The sequence below is a fragment of the Physeter macrocephalus genome, chromosome 11, assembly GCF_002837175.3.
Source record: "Physeter macrocephalus isolate SW-GA chromosome 11, ASM283717v5, whole genome shotgun sequence".
Classification (NCBI taxonomy): Eukaryota; Metazoa; Chordata; class Mammalia; order Artiodactyla; family Physeteridae; genus Physeter; species Physeter macrocephalus.
In genome coordinates, this window is record NC_041224.1 from 169,070,819 (window position 1) to 169,088,672 (window position 17,854).

Here is a 17,854-nt window from a genome sequence, read left to right on the forward strand (position 1 = left end):
GGAGCGGCTGGGCCTGTGAGCCGTGGCCGCTGAGCCTGCGCGTCCGGAGCCTGTGCTCCGCAACGGGAGAGGCCACAACAGTGAGAGGCCTGCGTACTGCAAAAAAAAATAGAAAAGAATATTATTTGAGTGGAAGGCAGACAACAGGTTTGGAGGGGAAGAAAGGGAAGCTGCCAACACCTTGTTTTAGCCCAGCAAGACCCATTCCAGACTCTGACCTCCAGAAGTGTAAGACCAAAGATTTGTGTTGTTCCAAGCCACTAAATTTGTGGCAATTTGTAAGAGCAGCAGCGGGAAACTAATGCACACTGTATATCAATAAAAAGACAAATGACAATTTACAAGTGGATAATTGGCAGAATTAAGACATAGTTTTGGAGAGAAATTTGACAGAATCCATCAAAATTAAAGATTCTTTTCTTGCATGTACCTAGATACAACTCATCCTTTGCAGTGAGAATATCTTTCTGTATTCCTCAAAAATATTTTTTCAGTACATAAAAAGAAACAGAGCCCAAGCACAATACAGGAAACCTACAGCAAATGCAAAGGGGAAGGTGACTCACAGTGTGTGTGTGTGTGTGTGTGTGTGTAGCAAATGCAATGGGGAGGGTGATTCTGTGTGTGTTTTGTGTGTGTGTGACAGGAACGCAGCTGTGGGATTTGAGGACAGGGTGACAGCAGCACGAGCTCGAGTTGATCGTTTTCCCTCCTCGGCTCCCCAGCTGCTCCATCTCCATCCTCTCACACGTCCACTGTCAACGTTCTGTTTATTGCATCTGTCTGTGAGAGCATCTGCTCCCCCACCCCCGTCCTCCGGGGTGCGTGGCTAAAAGCTCGGTCTGTTAGGCATCGTGTGTGTGTGTGTGTGTGTGTGTGTAGCAAATGCAATGGGGAGGGTGATTCTGTGTGTGTTTTGTGTGTGTGTGACAGGAACGCAGCTGTGGGATTTGAGGACAGGGTGACAGCAGCACGAGCTCGAGTTGATCGTTTTCCCTCCTCGGCTCCCCAGCTGCTCCATCTCCATCCTCTCACACGTCCACTGTCAACGTTCTGTTTATTGCATCTGTCTGTGAGAGCATCTGCTCCCCCACCCCCGTCCTCCGGGGTGCGTGGCTAAAAGCTCGGTCTGTTAGGCATCTCTGCGCTCCGGGCAGCCACTGCCAACATCAGGTACCAACCGTGAAAGAAGTGCTGTATCAAAGGACACGTTTCCCAAAGCAGCAGTCATCCTCGGGGATTCAGACACCTTGCAACAGAATCTTAGAAGTAAACTCCATCAGCCGCTCCAGTGCTCGGTCTGGGGTTGGAGGTAATGGCTTCTGCTGCTGCTATGAGATGTTAGGCTTTCAGATGCCGTTGCAGGGTTGGCCCAGAGATCCTTCTATGCTCCCTTCTCCTTTCTTGTGTGGCTGTTTTCCCAACACGTTATCATGGATTTTATCTTCGCGGTTGGAGTATGTAGGTGGAGGGACTGAGTTAGTTAGAGGTGAGTATGGACATCTCTAGTCATTGTAGACTGTTGTCTGGAAAGGGATCTTTGGCCTCATCGGCTGAAATCCCTCATTCTAGAGACGAGAAGCTAAGGCCCCGGAGGAAGAGGAGTGCCTTTGGGTGTCTTTGGGTGATACCCTCTTTCCTGATTTGGGGTCCAGGGAGCTGTTCTCAGCATTGGCCTTCCTTTCTTCACCATGTCCCTTATGTGGCATTCCTGTGCTTTACTGAGCTTTCTTTCAGGAATTCTCTGTTATACATTATTAGTTTAAATTTACTCTTAAAGCTTTAAACTGTGGGACAAAATTCCCATAGTGTGGGCTGAGATCAGATCTCTAGTTATAGCCACGCTCTGCAGGCCATGGCAGAGAACTGACCACAGCCGAGTTCCTGGTCATTAAGGGGCCCATAAACTGTCCAGTTGAATAACTGACCATTGGTCATCTTAGCAGGGGCTCAGGAAAAATCATCCCACCCTGTGGAGGCTTTGTAATGTGTCAGTTTTACACATTTTGCAGAGTCCCTTTTCTGGGCTGGACCAGGGCTGAACCACATTTTGCAGAGTCCCTTGTATGTTTCTGGTTAGTTTTCTTGTATGTTTCTGGTTAGGCTGGGCCCCAAAGGAGATTCTTGTGGGGATTTAGAGGGCAGATGCTAAGTGCACTGTCCTGATAACCCACACATTATCACCTTGGGCTGGCTCACCTTCTCGGCCTGAGGTGGCAGCTGGCCCTGCATTGCTGCGTTTTCTCCTGGTCTTGCTGCAACTTCTCTAACCCTGGACCTCACCAGGTATGTGCGTTTAGCTGTGGTGAGGGCCCGGCTTCTGCAGGACACCCCACCCTCAATGCTAGAGGCAGTATGAAAAGACATGGTTTGAGCCTGTATATGTGGCTTCAGCTCGTTGCTTGTGGTTCTGGCTTGTTCTCTGGCTTGTTCTCCTCCACTGTGTATTTATCCTCTGTGGCTTCTGTCCACCCTGCAGACCTCAAGCTGAGGCTCTAGGGCAAAGACAGCAATGTTACCCAGACTGCTTTACTGGCTGGCACAGCTACTTTCCTGATGTCAAATTCTTGTAAATTATGTACATTGTATATTACACACACACACACACACACACACACACACACACACACACACACACACACACACACACACACACACACACACACACACCCCCCAAAGTGGTTCTGCTTCTCTGGTGACTAATACACACCTCCATCCCCCAGAAGCCACTGTTTTATTCACCATTACTTTCTTAATGGCTTGGGCAGAGTTTCTCATGGACAGTACAACGCAGGACATCCAGAATCCTACCCTCCGAAGTTCTCCAACTTACAAATGTTCGATACCCCAGAGAATGCAAAGTCAGTTCAGACCCCAATGCTCTTAGGTGATGAAGCACATCCAGTACCCAGAATGAAAGCACAGCACTGGGGGGAGACGCAGCTCAGGCCAGCAGGAGACAGAAGAGTCATGGAGAACTGAGCTTGAGGGGCAATAGTGGCCACAGCAAGAAGCCAGGACAGGCAGTAGACGTGGGTCCTGAATGGAGAAGACGAGAAGCTGGAACTCCTTTGGCGTTTCAGGAGCAAACAAGCTTGTCATAAACAGCCCTGTGGTGCCACTGTGCCTCTGCCAGACACTGGCGGATGCCCATCCACACACACAGCAGGCGGGTCAGAGTCTGCAAATATATACCTCATGTGCTGGCCGCCCTGCGTACCAGTGATCCAAAGTGTATTCAGAGTGTAAAGAAGTATCAAAGATGCTATTTCAAGGAATAAAAATTTATCACCTAGACAGCCTACAAGAGACTTTTAGTCTCATTATTCAGGATAGAGTTTAAGGTTCCAGATGCTTAGAATTCTGTTAGAAGCCAAATACAAAGGAGAGTTGCAGGAAACCGTCTGAGGAGATGTTCTCATGATCTCCATTGATCTTTACCTTGGAATAAGCCCTCAGATCTTGGGATGTTGAGGAAAACATTACTAGTGAGGGAAGAGTGAGAATAAGCCTTCTGGAAAGTGCCTCTCGCCTATAATGTTCTGCCGGCAAGTTGAGGGAGTTACCAGGAAGGCAATAATCTAGAAAGCTGGAAAAATTATTCATAGGAAGATGGCTTCCACCTCACGCTCACTGATTGATTTGCCATTAAACCTGTGTCTCGGCCGAGGCAGTCACTTTATGTTACTAACAGGCGAGAGAAATAAAAGCAAGCTGTTTTTTCTAGAGTCGTAATATCACTTTATTGTCAACTTCCCACTTCCTCTGCAGTTTATGTCTTTGTGACACATCACCGATAGTGATGTTCATGATTGTGGCTCTTGGGTATCAAAGAAAGGTCCCCTGTCCTCAGTGTGGTCCATTTAAGAAGGTAGGGAGGTCTGTGAATACCTTTTTTTTTTTTTTGAAGTTATAGCTTAATTGCTTTAAGAGCTTCCTTAGCTCTGATTTCCATACTCCTCCTTGTCCCCATAGAATGCTGAACAGAGATCGTTCTTTTCACCTTATTGATGCCTGTTTCTCCTTGACTTCAATCCCCGACAGCAGTCCCAGCCCTTGGCTCAGGAGAGTGGTTGATGCCCCAGTGAATGAATCTTTAATGAATCTTTCTGTTATCCACAAAGTCAGGCTTTAAGGGTCTAAATAGCTGAGGTTTTACTCTCCATTCTAAAAACGAGATAGAATTTGGGTGAGCCTAATTGAAAAAAATGGTCCCAGTGGGTTTATACTGATTAATGGATGGATGAGAGCTCTCGGCGTGATTTGCTGCAGGAGAGAGTTTCTAAAGATGCCTCGGAGCTGTTTCATCTCCGCTCCTGAGCATCCTGCTTTTGCATCCTGGTGCCTCCGGTCAGGTCCAAGCCTCCTTCCTCCCGCTGCATCGTGTGATTTTCAGCCGTATCTACAACTCTTGGTCCACATAAAACATGATTCTAAAGGCACTATTTTCTTTCTGGATACAAATACCAATCTAGTGCCCTTGGAGCTGTTTTCTTTTGATTGAAAGTAGAAATTAGCACTCCCTGGCCAAAACCAAAGGCAGAAAAGGGAATGTGAAGCTTAAGATACTACTCTGTAAGATTATATTGACATAGTTTTTTTTTAATTATAGTTGATTTATAATATTAATTTCAGGTATACAATATAGTGATTCAGTATTTTTATAGATTATACTCCATTTATAGTTTTTATAAAATATTGACTCTGTTCCCTGTGTTATACAATATATCCTTGTGGCCTATGTATTTTATACACAGTAGGTGGTACCTCTTAATCCCCCACTTCTGTCTTGCCCCCCACTTCCCTCTCTGTACTGTAACCACTAGTTCTCTGTGAGTCTCTTTCTGTTTTGTTATATTTATAGTTGTTTGTTTTAGAGTCCATGTATAAGTGGTAACATACAGTATTTTTCTGTCTGACTTCATAAGCATAATACCCTCCATGTCCATCCGTATTGTTGCAGATGGCACCTTTTCATTTTTCATGACTAATATTCGTGTGTGTGTGTGTGTGTGTGTGTGTGTGTGTGTGTGTGTGTGTGTGCGCAGAAAATTTTTAGTGTTTTTTAATGTTAATACCCTCCATGTCCATCCGTATTGTTGCAGATGGCACCTTTTCATTTTTCATGACTAATATTCGTGTGTGTGTGTGTGTGTGTGTGTGTGTGTGTGTGTGTGTGTGTGTGTGTGTGTGTGTGTGTGTGTGTGTGTATTATATATAAGAGGGGTCCCCAACCCCCGGGCCATGGACTGGTAGCAGTCCATGGCCTGTTAGGAACCCGGCCGCACAGCAGGAGGTGAGTGGCGGGAAAGCGAGCGAAGCTTCATCTGTATTTACAGTAGCTGCTCTGCACTGCTCGCGTTACCGCCTGAGCTCTGCCTCCTGTCAGCATTATAGTGAGTTGTATAATTATTTCATTATATATTACAATGTAATAATAGAAATAAAGCACACAATAAATGTAACGCACTTGAATCATCCTGAAACCAACCCCCCCACACCCCACCCCTGGTCCGTGGAAAAATTGTCTTCCACGAAACTGGTCCCCGGTGCCAAAAAGGTTGGGGACCGCTGATATATACCACACCTTCTTTATCCATTCATCTGTGATGGGCACTTAGGTTGCTTCCATATCTTGACTATTGTAAATAATGCTACTATGAACATGGGGGTGCATGTATCTTTTCAAATTAGTCTTTTTGTTTTCTTAGAATATATACCCCAGAGTGGGATTGCTGGATCGTATGGTAGTTCTATTTCTAGTTATTTGAGGAACCTCCATATTGTTTCCATAGTGGCTGCATCAGTTTACATTCCCACTAACTCTGCACCAGGGTTCCCTTTTCTCCACATCCTCGCCAACATTTGTTATTTGTGGTCTTTTATTTATTTTTTTCTTTGCGGTACGCGGGCCTCTCTCTGTTGTGGCCTCTCCCGTTGTGGAGCACAGGCTCCGGACGCGCAGGCTCAGCAGCCATGGCTCACGGGCCCAGCCGCTCCGCGGCATGTGGGATCTTCCCAAACAGGGGCACGAACCCGCGTCCCATGCATTGGCAGGCAGACTCCCAACCACTGCGCCACCAGGGAAGCCCTGTGGTCTTTTTAATGATAGCCATTGACAGGTGTTAGGTGATAGCTCATTGTCGTTTTGATTTGCATTTCCTTGACATAGTTTTTTTTCTTAAGTGCTACTTTTATATACAACAAAATGAGATGTCCTGTCTAGGGCTACAGCAGGGTTGTGAAAAGGAAAGGGGTTTTGGGGTGGGGGTCTTTCTATGGAAGGATAATTATTTTAATAGCTGCCCTCAGGGGAAAACGCAGGTGAGGGTGAAGCTATCTCTAATTGCAGTTGGATAAATCTTTTTTTTTAACATCTTTATGGGAGTATAATTGCTTTACATTGTTGGGATAGTTGCTGCTGTATAACAATGTGAATCAACTATACATATACATACATCCCCATATCCCCTCCCTCTTGTGTCTCCCTCCCACCCTCCCTATCCCACCCCTCTAGGTGGTCACAAAGTACCGAGCTGATCTCCCTATGCTATACAGCTGCTTCCCACTAGCTATCTGTTTTACATTTGGTAGTGTATATATGTCCATGCCACTCTCTCACTTCATCTCAGCTTTCCCTTCCCCCTCCCGGTGTCCTCAAGTCCATTTTCTGTGTCTGCATCTTTATTCCTGTCCTGCCCCTAAGTTCTTCAGAACCATATATATATTTTTTTCTTTAGATTCCATATATATTTGTTAGCCTACAGTATTTGTTTTTCTCTTTCTGACTTACTTCACTCTGTATGACAGACTCTAGGTCCATCCACCTCACTACAAATAACTCAATTTTGTGTCTTTTTATGGCTGAGTAATCTTCCATAATATATATGTGCCACATCTTCTTTATCCATTCATCTGATGATGGACACTAAGTTGCTTCCATGTCCTGGCTATTTTAAATAGAGCTGCAATGAACATTTTGGTACATGACTCTTTTTGAATTATGGTTTTCTCAGGGTATATGCCCAGTAGTGGGATTGCTGGATCATATGGTAGTTCTAGTTTTAGTTTTTTAAGGAACCTCCATACTGTTCTCCATAGTGGCTGTATCAATTTACATTCCCACCAAGCAGTTGGATAAATCTTGAGAATTATAGCACAGCAGGATTTACATTCCATTTCCCAAAATGCAGGACTCTGCCAGAAGCTGAATGGACATGATTGTGGCTCTCGGGCGTTGACCGTCGCTCTCGCAGCTGTGGGAGTTTGACCCACGCTAAAACGCCTCACTGAGTCAATCCTCTCCCTGTCCTTGTCCCCACAGCGCCAATCTGTCCAAGGCTGCCTGGGGAGCGTTAGAGAAGAACGGCGCCCAGCTGATGATCCGCTCCTATGAGCTCGGCGTCCTTTTCCTCCCATCAGCATTTGTAAGTGCACACTTGATAGATGATTAGTCATGAGTGAAGCGAATGGGGGTTTGTGTTCTCTTCTTGAGTCTCGATGACCTGCCCGAGGTCAGGAGGTCGCAAGCTTGTGCACTGACCCGGAGCCCGTGCTCCCAACCGCAGGTTCGAGCCGATGAATTTATTCACCGATCACTGTTCTGGGTGTGAGGGGATCTCTGCTCTCAAGGAGTGTTCCAGATTAGTGATCAAAGGCATTGCTTTGGGTAAAGTTAATAACAATCTTTAAATGAAGATTGGGAACCAGCATGTGAAGATTTACTATAAGGTAGTAAGTGACAAGTCACCAAAGGGATGAGTCAGCCAAGTGCGAGGCTTGTTCTAAGTGACTGGAGAAGCTGTGCGCCTTCAGAAGCTGGTTGGCTTGGGGGCAACAAATGATGCTGAGGATTCTCGGTCAGCGGAGAGGAGCGGGAAAGGCAGCCTCTTGGGAGGAATGGCCTGAGCGCAAGCCGGGAGGCAGGGAAGCTCACAGCATCTCCTAGAGACGGATTCCCGGGGGTCGCAGAGGACGTGTTACCAGACTCCCTGGGAAGCCCCCCGGAAGGGCACCAGAACAGCCAGCTTGCATCCTGGCTTTGGAACAGCGCTCAGTTTCTGCAGCTGAACACCCAACAGAGTAGCTAGTTTTTGTGTAGGGGCTGGGTTTTACAAGCCATATGTTTCTCTCAACACTAGAATTCCTCTTGGCCCAGAGAGCTGTTCCCTCTTTAAGAGGCACACAGGGTCCCCAGTACCCCTCCTCACCCCCAACCCCACTCTGGGCACACACTCATTGGTGGATGCAGTTGGAACTGCCCACACCATGTGATGCCTAATGCTTTTTTTTTTTCTTTTTTTTTTGCCACCTGCTCTGGTTAAGCTAAACACACACGTGATGCAGCCCCATGGCAAACCACTTGGACTGGACCAGAAGACTTAGCCAGGGGAGTGCTGTGTGCTTGTCCTGAGACTTATATCCAGGCCCTGTGATGTGTGGGTATCGTCTCAAGGCGAGCTGAGATTGCCCTCCTGCCCAGCCTGACAGGCCTCCCCACTGTTCCTTTTCTCACGCATGCTCTGGGGAAGAGCTCCTCTCTCCCTTTCTCCTCCCCTCACCACTCTTTATCCATCGTTTTCTCTGTCTCAGAGGGTTTCACTACTGAACTGTCCCACAGGCCTCTCCTGAGGGCAGATTCTAGCACTTTTTGTTTCTTTCGCATAGAGTCAAATGGCAGACCCTGACGCTGCTTTCAGCTAAAGATCACCGCCTCCGCAGCCCGGTCGGTAGATGGTTTCCATAGGCAAGGAGGTGACTTCCCTAAGGTTCCACCGCTGAGTGGATCTAGCTCTCAAGCCTCCCTCTCTAACTGATCCTCCTGTGATCTCTCAGCTGTATCACAGGGAGGTAGGAGATTCTCAGCACCAGGGTAATAATACACAGTCACATGGTGTGATTGTAGTGGCTGTAGCTTTGAACTCAGGCTAGAATTAGCTCCCAATAATCACCTAAGTAAAGGAATAAATTCCGCGTCGCTCTTGTTTGGCTTTTCATGTCAGCATTTGCAAAATTCTAGTCATTTCTAACTGTTCTGACCTTATCCCTCATCATGAAAATGATGCTAGGAAAGAAGTATACTGCACTTCCAGGACCACTCAACCCTTCTAAGCTACTAATTTTTACCTCTCATATTGTTTCTCTCTGTACATTAGAGAAAGAATGGGCATAATCATTTAGAATCCCCGAATTGACTCTAGACTAGACTATTATTTCTATACTTTTGGGATAAGAGCGAGTCCCACTAGAGCGCATTCTAGGTAAAGTAGAGATTTAGTTATTTATAAAGACCATCAGGCAAGAATATTTAAAAATGGACGCCCCCCCCGCCCCCCCGCCCCCCGTCCTGTGCCAGCAGATTCAAGAGCGAGGCCCCCAGCAGGGGGACCGTGTAATTGACATACTGAGACAGTGGCTTCTCCAGCAGGTGGTTCCATGGCATCTCAACATGCAGATCCCATGGGGAGCAGTGCTTTACAGCAGGCTTGCTGCACAGCATTAACAAGGACCCACACGCTGCCGCTGTCTTGCCATCAGACTTTTTCCCATCTGGGCGGATCGTCGTGTCCTTTAGCAAATCATAAATGACTTGGGCAAAGCGCTGAGATGAGGCGTGTGGACAGTACGCAAGTATTTGACCTTGCCTCCTAAGGAGCTAAGGGTCGAGTTGAGCAAGAAGGTCATAGAAGTGAAGAGGACGCCTTGTTTGAGAGATGTCCCAGGTGCAAGCTTGGGTGCTCAGACATGTGAGGAGGGCACCTGGCCTGAGCGTGCAGAACCCAGAGGGCTCAAAGTGGGTGTCCGAGTTCTTTTAGGTGCATTTTATAGACACGAACTTGAGCTGACATAGGCCCACAGAAGGGGGTGTGTCATGGAATCAAAGGAAGGGAGGAACGGCCGAGACGTGGGAGGGATGGGCCGGCCAGCTCTGGGGCCCGGGTAGCAGGCGGGATCTCTGGGCTGCCGCCCCTGCTGTGACTCCACCACATGGCTTCTCGGCCCTGTTACCAGGGGTTCTGCATTTACAGTCACTGTGCAAGCTTGGGTCTGCCCTGCACACCTCTCTCCTTCCCAACCCCGTACCCCAGTAGGGGCCTGTTTACAGAAAAGGGGGTTTGTTGTGAGCTAGGAAGCCACTCAAGAGGTAGGAACTTACTGCCAGAGGGTTTCACCTGTAAGTGGGTTGATGTGTGTTTTATCTGCAGAAAGCAGTTAAAGGGAATCTTGTAACATAGGAGACTTTGTCCTTAAGCTACTATAACTCATCTGCATCATTTACTGTTACGTGGAGCTTCTGGGAAAGTAGTGGACCTTTGTTTGCCCTCCCAGAATTAACATTAATGGTTTTGACTTGGAGGGCAACGCAGAGCTCTGTGACAGGAGGTAATTAGTCTTCTTGCTGAGGCTATAGGAGCACAGAATGAGGCTTAGCCTGTGAAGGAGTGGCTGTCCGTCCTCAGAGTGCATGCCAGGCTCGTCACTGGACATCTGGCTGCCTGAGATCACCTCTTGTACAGTCAGATCCATAAGCACCTCCTGCGTCCTCTTTGGTTCCTCCTGGGAACACAAGGAGGAAGAGATGGAGTCTTTGTTCTCAGGAAGCTCATGGATAAGTTAAGGAAGCAGACACAAGTTATCACAGTAGGTGATGAGAGCGATGGGGTGTCCAAAATATAAGGACTGAGAAGAGGGAGTGAGCAGTCCGCCTGGGAGGCTTGGGGAAGGCTTCATTTAGACATTTGACTGGGTCTTGAAAAATGAATGTGGGTTCAACCCACCATCGGGAGATGAGGCTCCCGGCCAGGGGGAACAGTGCACGTTATATTTGAGAAATAGCAACCAGCTCCCCGTGCCTGGGATGGGCCAGGGGGTGGCCTGGGCTATGCGGTTGGAGTCCTGTTCTGAAGGAAGGTGGCAAGCAGGACGTGCTGGAGTAGACTTTGTCCCACGCGAACAGTGGAAAGCCATCAGTTTTTTAAGCAGGGTTAGTGGTCTCATCAGGCCAATTTTCAGAGAATTTGAATCTGTAACACTTACCTCCCCTCAGGATTCGAGTGTCATGTATCCTATTCGAGGGTACTTGAGGAGAAGGGCCTTACAGATACCGTCAAAATCATCATCTTAATCACCTGCACCACACTATTATAAAATTCTGATTCTGAACGACTTGCTCTTTGCCTTCACCCCACTGTCCCGGCTCAAGGTGGAGGAAGTCATCGCCGACTCCTTGTTCTGCCCCCACATCTGTTTAGTCACCTAGGCTTGCCATCCCGAACTCCTAATGCTCCCTGTAAATCTGTCACTTCTGGCCATCCCTGCTGCCACCGCGTCCAGACCTGCCTCCCGGCCCACTTCCTAGGCCACCTCCAAGCTGCTCAGCCCACTGCTGCCAGAACGTCTACAGACCATGAATCTGGTCGTGTCTCCCGCCTGCTTCAAATCCTGTGACTCCTTAGCATGGCCTGCTTTTCCCTTTGCGGCCTGACTCCTCGGGTCTGAGCTCCGACCTCTCAATCCTGGCCTTTCGTGTTCCAGCCACACAGAGCGACTGCCTCTCATTCTGGACCAGGCCCCTTAGCCTTCTCCGGAGAAACAGAGCCAATAGGATACATAGATACACATAGAAAGAGACTTACTGTGAGGACCTGGCTCACGCGGTTTTGGAGTGCAAGGGGTCCCAAGCTCTGCCGTCTGTGAGCTGGAGACCAGGAGGGCTGGTGGTGTAGGCCAGCCCGAGTCTGAAGGCCTGAGGACCAGGACCCCATGCCTTCCGTCCCAGTCTGAGTTTAGGAGAAGACAGATGTCCCAGCCAAGCAGCCCCTCCTCGACCTTTTTGTTCCGCTCAGTCCCCCCGCTGGCTGAGTGGTGCATCGCTGGCGGGGATCATCTTTGCTCAGCCCACCGACGCAGATATTAACCCCATGCAGAAACACCGTCAGAGATGCCCAGCGTGATGTGATGTTTACCGGTTACCTGGGTATCCCATGGCCCAGTCACGCTGACATGCAGAATGAGCCACCATACCACCCTTCTCAGCAGCCTTAACCTGTAGCAGGAACGACCCCCGGAGGCCCCTGACGCCACCTGCCTCTCACGCCTCTGCTCCAGGTGTCCCTCCTCTGTGCCCCACAGCCTTCAAGAGCCGGGGCTTTTCCCGTGTCCCCGGAGTTGTCGTCGATGACGCGTGTGTCTCCTTGACTGGGCTGGGAGCCGCTCTCACGGAGGGCCGGCACACGGGAGGCTCTTGGCGAAGTCTGTCGTGTTGCTCCCTTGAGGCTCCCGGAGTACCCTCTCCCCTTTCTGCGAGGAGAACACGTGGGCAAGACAGTGGCTGCAGCGGCAACGTGGATTTGGTCCACGGGGCGTCGGGTGCAGAAGGTGCTTAAGTGTGCTCACCAATCTCGTCGTGAGCAACTTGCAGCGTGGGATAGCTCACCTGCAGCTGTTCTGTGCAAACCAAAACGTACACACAGGCTCACACTCGCTGTCACTCACTCACGGAAGTCTGTTGCCTTAACTACAAATGCCAATCCCTATATATTCATTTTACGTCATAAAAATTTCGGTGTTGGCCATAATCTTAAAAGAGTTACTGACAGTAAGGCAGTTTGTTGTGAAATGAAGCCCAGTGTGATTCCTTTCTTTGGGTTTCTTCCTTCAGTACTATCAAGATAACGTCTTTTTTTTTTTTTTTTTTTTTTTTTTGCGGTACGCGGGCCTCCCCCTGCCGTGGCCTCTCCCGTCGCGGAGCACAGGCTCCGGACGCGCAGGCCCAGCGGCCACGGCTCACGGGCCCAGCCGCTCCGCGGGCCTCTCCCGTTGCGGAGCACAGGCTCCGGACGCGCAGGCCCAGCGGCCACGGCTCACGGGCCCAGCCGCTCCGCGGCATGTGGGATCCTCCCAGACCGGGGCGCGAACCCGGTTCCCCTGCATCGGCAGGCGGACGCGCAACCACTGCGCCACCAGGGAAGCCCCGATAACGTCTTTTTATTCCTTTAGTTACACATTTGCCAAAGACTTACTTAGCACCCAGTTTTGTAGTCATTCTTCTGACTGGACAGCATCCAAAATCCAGTCTCTTGAGATCAGCCCCCCTTTGTGGCCCGTAGGCGGAACTCCGTGTCCGAAACGCCCACGGTTCTGAGTTAGCAGCAGCCAGAATTGCCACTTCTGTCCTTCACCAGTGGGCCGTCCTGATCTCTGTGCTCCTGAACGCCGACTTGAGGCCAGCATTGCAAACGGTCAGGTTTTGTGCCCAGAACGGCACAGTCTCAAGCGCTGCAGAGGTGGTCGGCTGGAAGAAACCCGGCAGCTCTCCCTTCCCACAGCCATCATACAGGCCTGTCACTCAGGAACCCGTGGCCGTGTGAAGGGACACGCTGTGTGGCCTACAAACTGCAGTGGATGGAGAGCCAGCACTTCCCATTCATAATTATGATGCCATTTGAAACTTCTGGGATTGACCTGGAAGCTGATAAGTCCCTGGTAACCGAATATTGATTTTTTCCCATTTATTTCTGCTGCTTTTAAATGAATGAATCAATAAACACATCATTTCAAAATGAACTTAACTTGCCTTAGAGCATGGAGTCAGCAGCTTTCCCTTTGATTAGGAACACTTGCAAGGGCTTTAGGGGTTAATGTCAAGGTACATTTGGCTGTGTACCCAGCACCTGGCTGTTGTTGCTACCAGTAGGTGCTTAATAAATGTTTAATTGAAGACTTTATTCTTTTAATGTCTAACATCAATTTATCAGTTTTATTATGTTTTTTGAGTTGTCCCTTTAATTTAGGTGTATTTAACTTTTAGATTAGCCTAATGCATTTAGGTTCAGAAAAATCTCAATGTAGGAAAGAGCATCTAATGATTGCAAAGACCAGCAGCTGTATTCCAAACCCTCAGGCATCTGAGATAGAAATTTTCTCCCTTTGAACTCGGTGCATTTCGGTGTTTACTGAGTACGTCCTTTGTGAGGCGCCGACTAGGCTGCCCAGCACTTTGTGTCTAGAACGCCTCCTACCTCTGGGAATAATGCACAGACCGTCTCAGAATCATGGATCGATGTCCTGAACTCCTTTCTCCAGAGGAAGGTACCCTGAGCACCCCTGCCCTTGTCCCAGGGCTGAGAGCCAGCTCAGGCTCTGCTCAGCCCCAGGTTCACTTGCTCCCCGGATGGCGGGCTCTCTTTCCTACAATCGGAGTCAAAAACGCTGCCCCTAAATCCCCAAGAACGTTCAGTCTTCGAGTCTTTACTTTCTCTTTTCTCCATTCTGGTTAAACTATTTTATTGTCCCTCTGTTGCCAAAGATGGCTCTGGCTGGAAGAACTAATACAATTGACAAGAGCTGCTACATTAACCGCCCCCTCGTGCTCACCGCACCACCTCTGACAGCCTGCCTTGGGCCCATCGCATGGGTTCGGGGCTCTCAGGGTTTCCCAGGAGGCCACAGGTGGGCAGCACTGTTTCAGGTGGTGTTTCTTTGTAACCTCTCATGTTCTCTGACTCAGTGAATAGGAATAGAACCACGTCCTGGCATTCCACTGCTGCCACTTGCCCATCCACATCCAGTCACCCCAGCCGATCCCATCTGCCCAGGCATGAATTCTTTTTTTTGTTTGTTTTTGGTCACTCCATGCAGCATACAAGATCTTATTTCCCCGAGCAGAGATCAAACCCATGCCCTCTGCAGTGAAAGCGTGGAGTCTTAACCACTGGACCACCAGGGAAGTTCCCCACTTACTTTTTTTTTTTTTTTTTTTTTTTGGCTCTGATTTTTACTACGTTTTCCCTCAGCCTCTTTCAGATCCGTTTTTGTCTTTCTGTTTCTCATCCAATTCACCTCACTTTTATCTCATCTTTTGTTGTGATGATACTTACACTTGGATTCCCATTTACCATCTCTAATCCATCTTGCATTCCTATTGTAATAGCTCTTGGTCTTCGGGCTCTAGCAATTCCCATCCAGTCCGATCCATTCTCCCATCTGTGCCATTCCACCTTTACACCGGAACTTCTCTGTTCAAAACCCTGCACCTTGGGACTTCCCTGGCGGCACAGTGGTTAAGAATCCGCCTGCCAGTGTAGGGGACACGGCTTCATGTCCCGGTCTGGGAAGATCCCACATGCCGCGGAGCGGCTGGGCCCGTGAGCCATGGCCGCTGAGCCTGCGCATCCGGAGCCTGTGCTCCGCAACGGGAGAGGCCACAACAGTGAGAGGCCCGTGTACCACAAAAAAAAAAAAAAAAAAAAAAAAATTACATCAGTTTTTCAAGGCCCAACAAAAATATTTTCTACAGACCCTTTTCTTAACCTGCCACTGGCAAGAGGTCATTTCTTCCCTTTCTACCTAGAGTTTGTGCCCGGCGTCTGTCACGTGTTGCCTTTCACGGAGTTACCACCATCTTGGTTGGTGCTGTCACCCCTACCTTTCCGTAGGTCTTCACTGGCACAAAGCACTTTTGTGCATCTTGTTGCATTTGCTTCTGTGCAGATTCCTATAAAGTAAGCAGGGAAGGTACTTTAATCCCATTTTTGCAGCTCAGCATTGCTTGACCAACTATGCATCAAGACTTGTGCTAGGTGTTGAAATAAGAAACGTTAATATGGTAACATCCAGAAAGTTATTATTCCAATTTTACAAATGAGGAAATTGAGGCCTAGTGTCCCACAGACCATCCTTTTTAGTTCCTAGCACACACAAGCTCTTTACCACCTCTGGGCCATTGCAGCATGCGGGACTTCTTAGTTGCGGCATACAAACTCTTAGTTGCAGCATGCGGGATCTAGTTCCCCGACCAGGGATCAAACCCGGGCCCCCTGCATTGGGAGTGCAGAGTCTTACCCACTGGACCACCAGGGAAGTCCCTGGAACATTATTATTTCCACTCTCAACTGACCAAACACTATTCACTTTTTTTTTTTTGCCACACCATGTGGCATGTAGGATCTTAGTTCCCTGAGCAGGGATTGAACCTGCAGCCCCTGCATTGGAAGTGCATTGTCTTAACCACTGCACCACTAGGGAAGTCCCAACACTATTCACTTTTCAGAGTTTAATTAAAATGTCACTTTTTTAGGGAGGCTTCCACTGAGCACCCCCTCACCCCCAATTCTAAAACAGGCCTACTATTCTCTCTTGTAGGACTCCTCTGTTTCTCTCATAGCACTTTTCAAAAATTGTAGTTATTTATTTTACTTCTGTAAATGCATTTGTTTAATGTCTCCCTACTAGACTGTACATGCCACGAGAACAGGGATCATGATAATTGTTCTGACTCCTGTGCACTCAGTGCCCGGCACCCACGCCTGACACAGAAGAGGGACTCAAGAAATAACGTGTGGGATGAATGAATGCAAATGTGAGCCATTCACACAGCCCGTAAATACCAGCACAGAGACTCAACTCAGGTTGCCCACAGCCCAGGTCCACACAGCCCTGACACTTACCTCATCTTCCGAAGAACTGTAGTTGTAGTTCTTTATATGGGTTCATAGACGTTAGCACTGTCTGATATGTGGGTATTTAGGATGAGAAGGGTGGATCTGTGCGTGGATGGGTGGCCAGAGGAATGAGGCAAACACAGAATGCCAGGATCACCCGGGAAGGGGGCCAGGAGACGATCAATGCATGGAGGCCTGGGGAGGGCAAAGCCGACGTAGTCGGCACCCCCACTACCGGGCAGGCCCTGTGTGACGAGGCAGTGCAGTGTGTACATCGGCCTGGGTGTGGCATCTATAGTTGCACCCTGATTCAGATGAGTTGATAGTAGCCTATTCTCGAGTTCTTGGGATAAACCTTCCATTTTGATGGGTGTTGAAGGGTTCTCACTTTTACATTCCTATCCCATCGTATTGGACACTTTCATGATACATGAAAGCAACTTTTATTCTTCACCAGAGTGAGCAGCCCATTACTGTATAGAGATAGCAATATCGAAAGTATTCAGAGGTATTTTTACAGTGTCTTCTACACACTCCCTGCTGCTGTACACAGAGGTTAGTAGAAATGGGCTGTAACATCCAAAATTGTTTTTCTCTCATGTCTTTGTATCCTTTATTAGACTTTTGCAAACTTTGATATAATTTATTTTCTGACATTTGGACCTCTTATTTTTAGGAAAGAATATTTGGGGGAGTGTTGTAAATATATTTGACCTACTGAATATCAAAAGTAGCACTGAAATAACAAAAATAGCTCTGAATTTTGTTGTATCATAAAAATATAATTGCTTCTTGATATCTTTTTCCAGAAAATGAGATGCACTTATAGATTCTGTGTGTCTGCAGGGCCTGGACAGTTTCAGAGTGAAACAGAAATTCTTCTCAGGGAGCCAGGAGCCAACAGCCTCCTTTCCTGTGCCGTATGACCTGCCTCCAGAACTGTATGGAAGTAAAGGTGAGATACCGGTGAAAGAAAACCTTGAGTGTGTGTACCAGAGCAGAAACAAACAGAGCCCAGGGAAAGCCATTAGTTTGGGCTCTCCCTGGGAGCCTGGCTCATGGGTGGCGCTGGAAGTGCAGGTTTTTGCAGAGGCTCCCCTGCTGCCCTGTGTGTGGCCACCAGAGCCACAGTTCTCAAACTGGTTGGTCTCAGAACCCCTCTACATTTTATTACTGAGGACCACAAAGGGCATTTGTTTACATGGGCTTTGATAGCTATTGATATGTATCATATCAGCAATTAAAACCAATAAATTTTTAAATATTTATTAACTTATTTAAAGATACTAATAAACCCATTTGTATATTTAAAAATATATAAAATGACTATTCCCAAAAACAAGTTAGTTTGGAAGATGGCATTATTTATATTTTTTTTTTTTTTTTTTTTTTTTTTTTTTTTTTTTTTTGCG

At 48.0% G+C, this 17,854-nt stretch overlaps 1 protein-coding gene across 7 annotated transcripts in view; it reads left to right on the forward strand.

Annotated features, from left to right (window-relative positions):
* Window positions 1–17,854, forward strand: part of TDP1 (tyrosyl-DNA phosphodiesterase 1) — a 74,094-nt gene that overhangs the window by 49,673 nt on the left and 6,567 nt on the right. For 6 of the 7 annotated variants that reach the window (XM_024130981.3, XM_028496303.2, XM_007126965.3 and 3 more), the window contains 2 exons: window positions 7,325–7,427; window positions 17,289–17,397. In XM_024130981.3, coding sequence (XP_023986749.1) covers window positions 7,325–7,427; window positions 17,289–17,397 — 212 coding nt within the window. The remainder of the gene's footprint in view (window positions 1–7,324; window positions 7,428–17,288; window positions 17,398–17,854) is intronic. The other variant, XR_008618722.1, reaches the window with a different exon arrangement.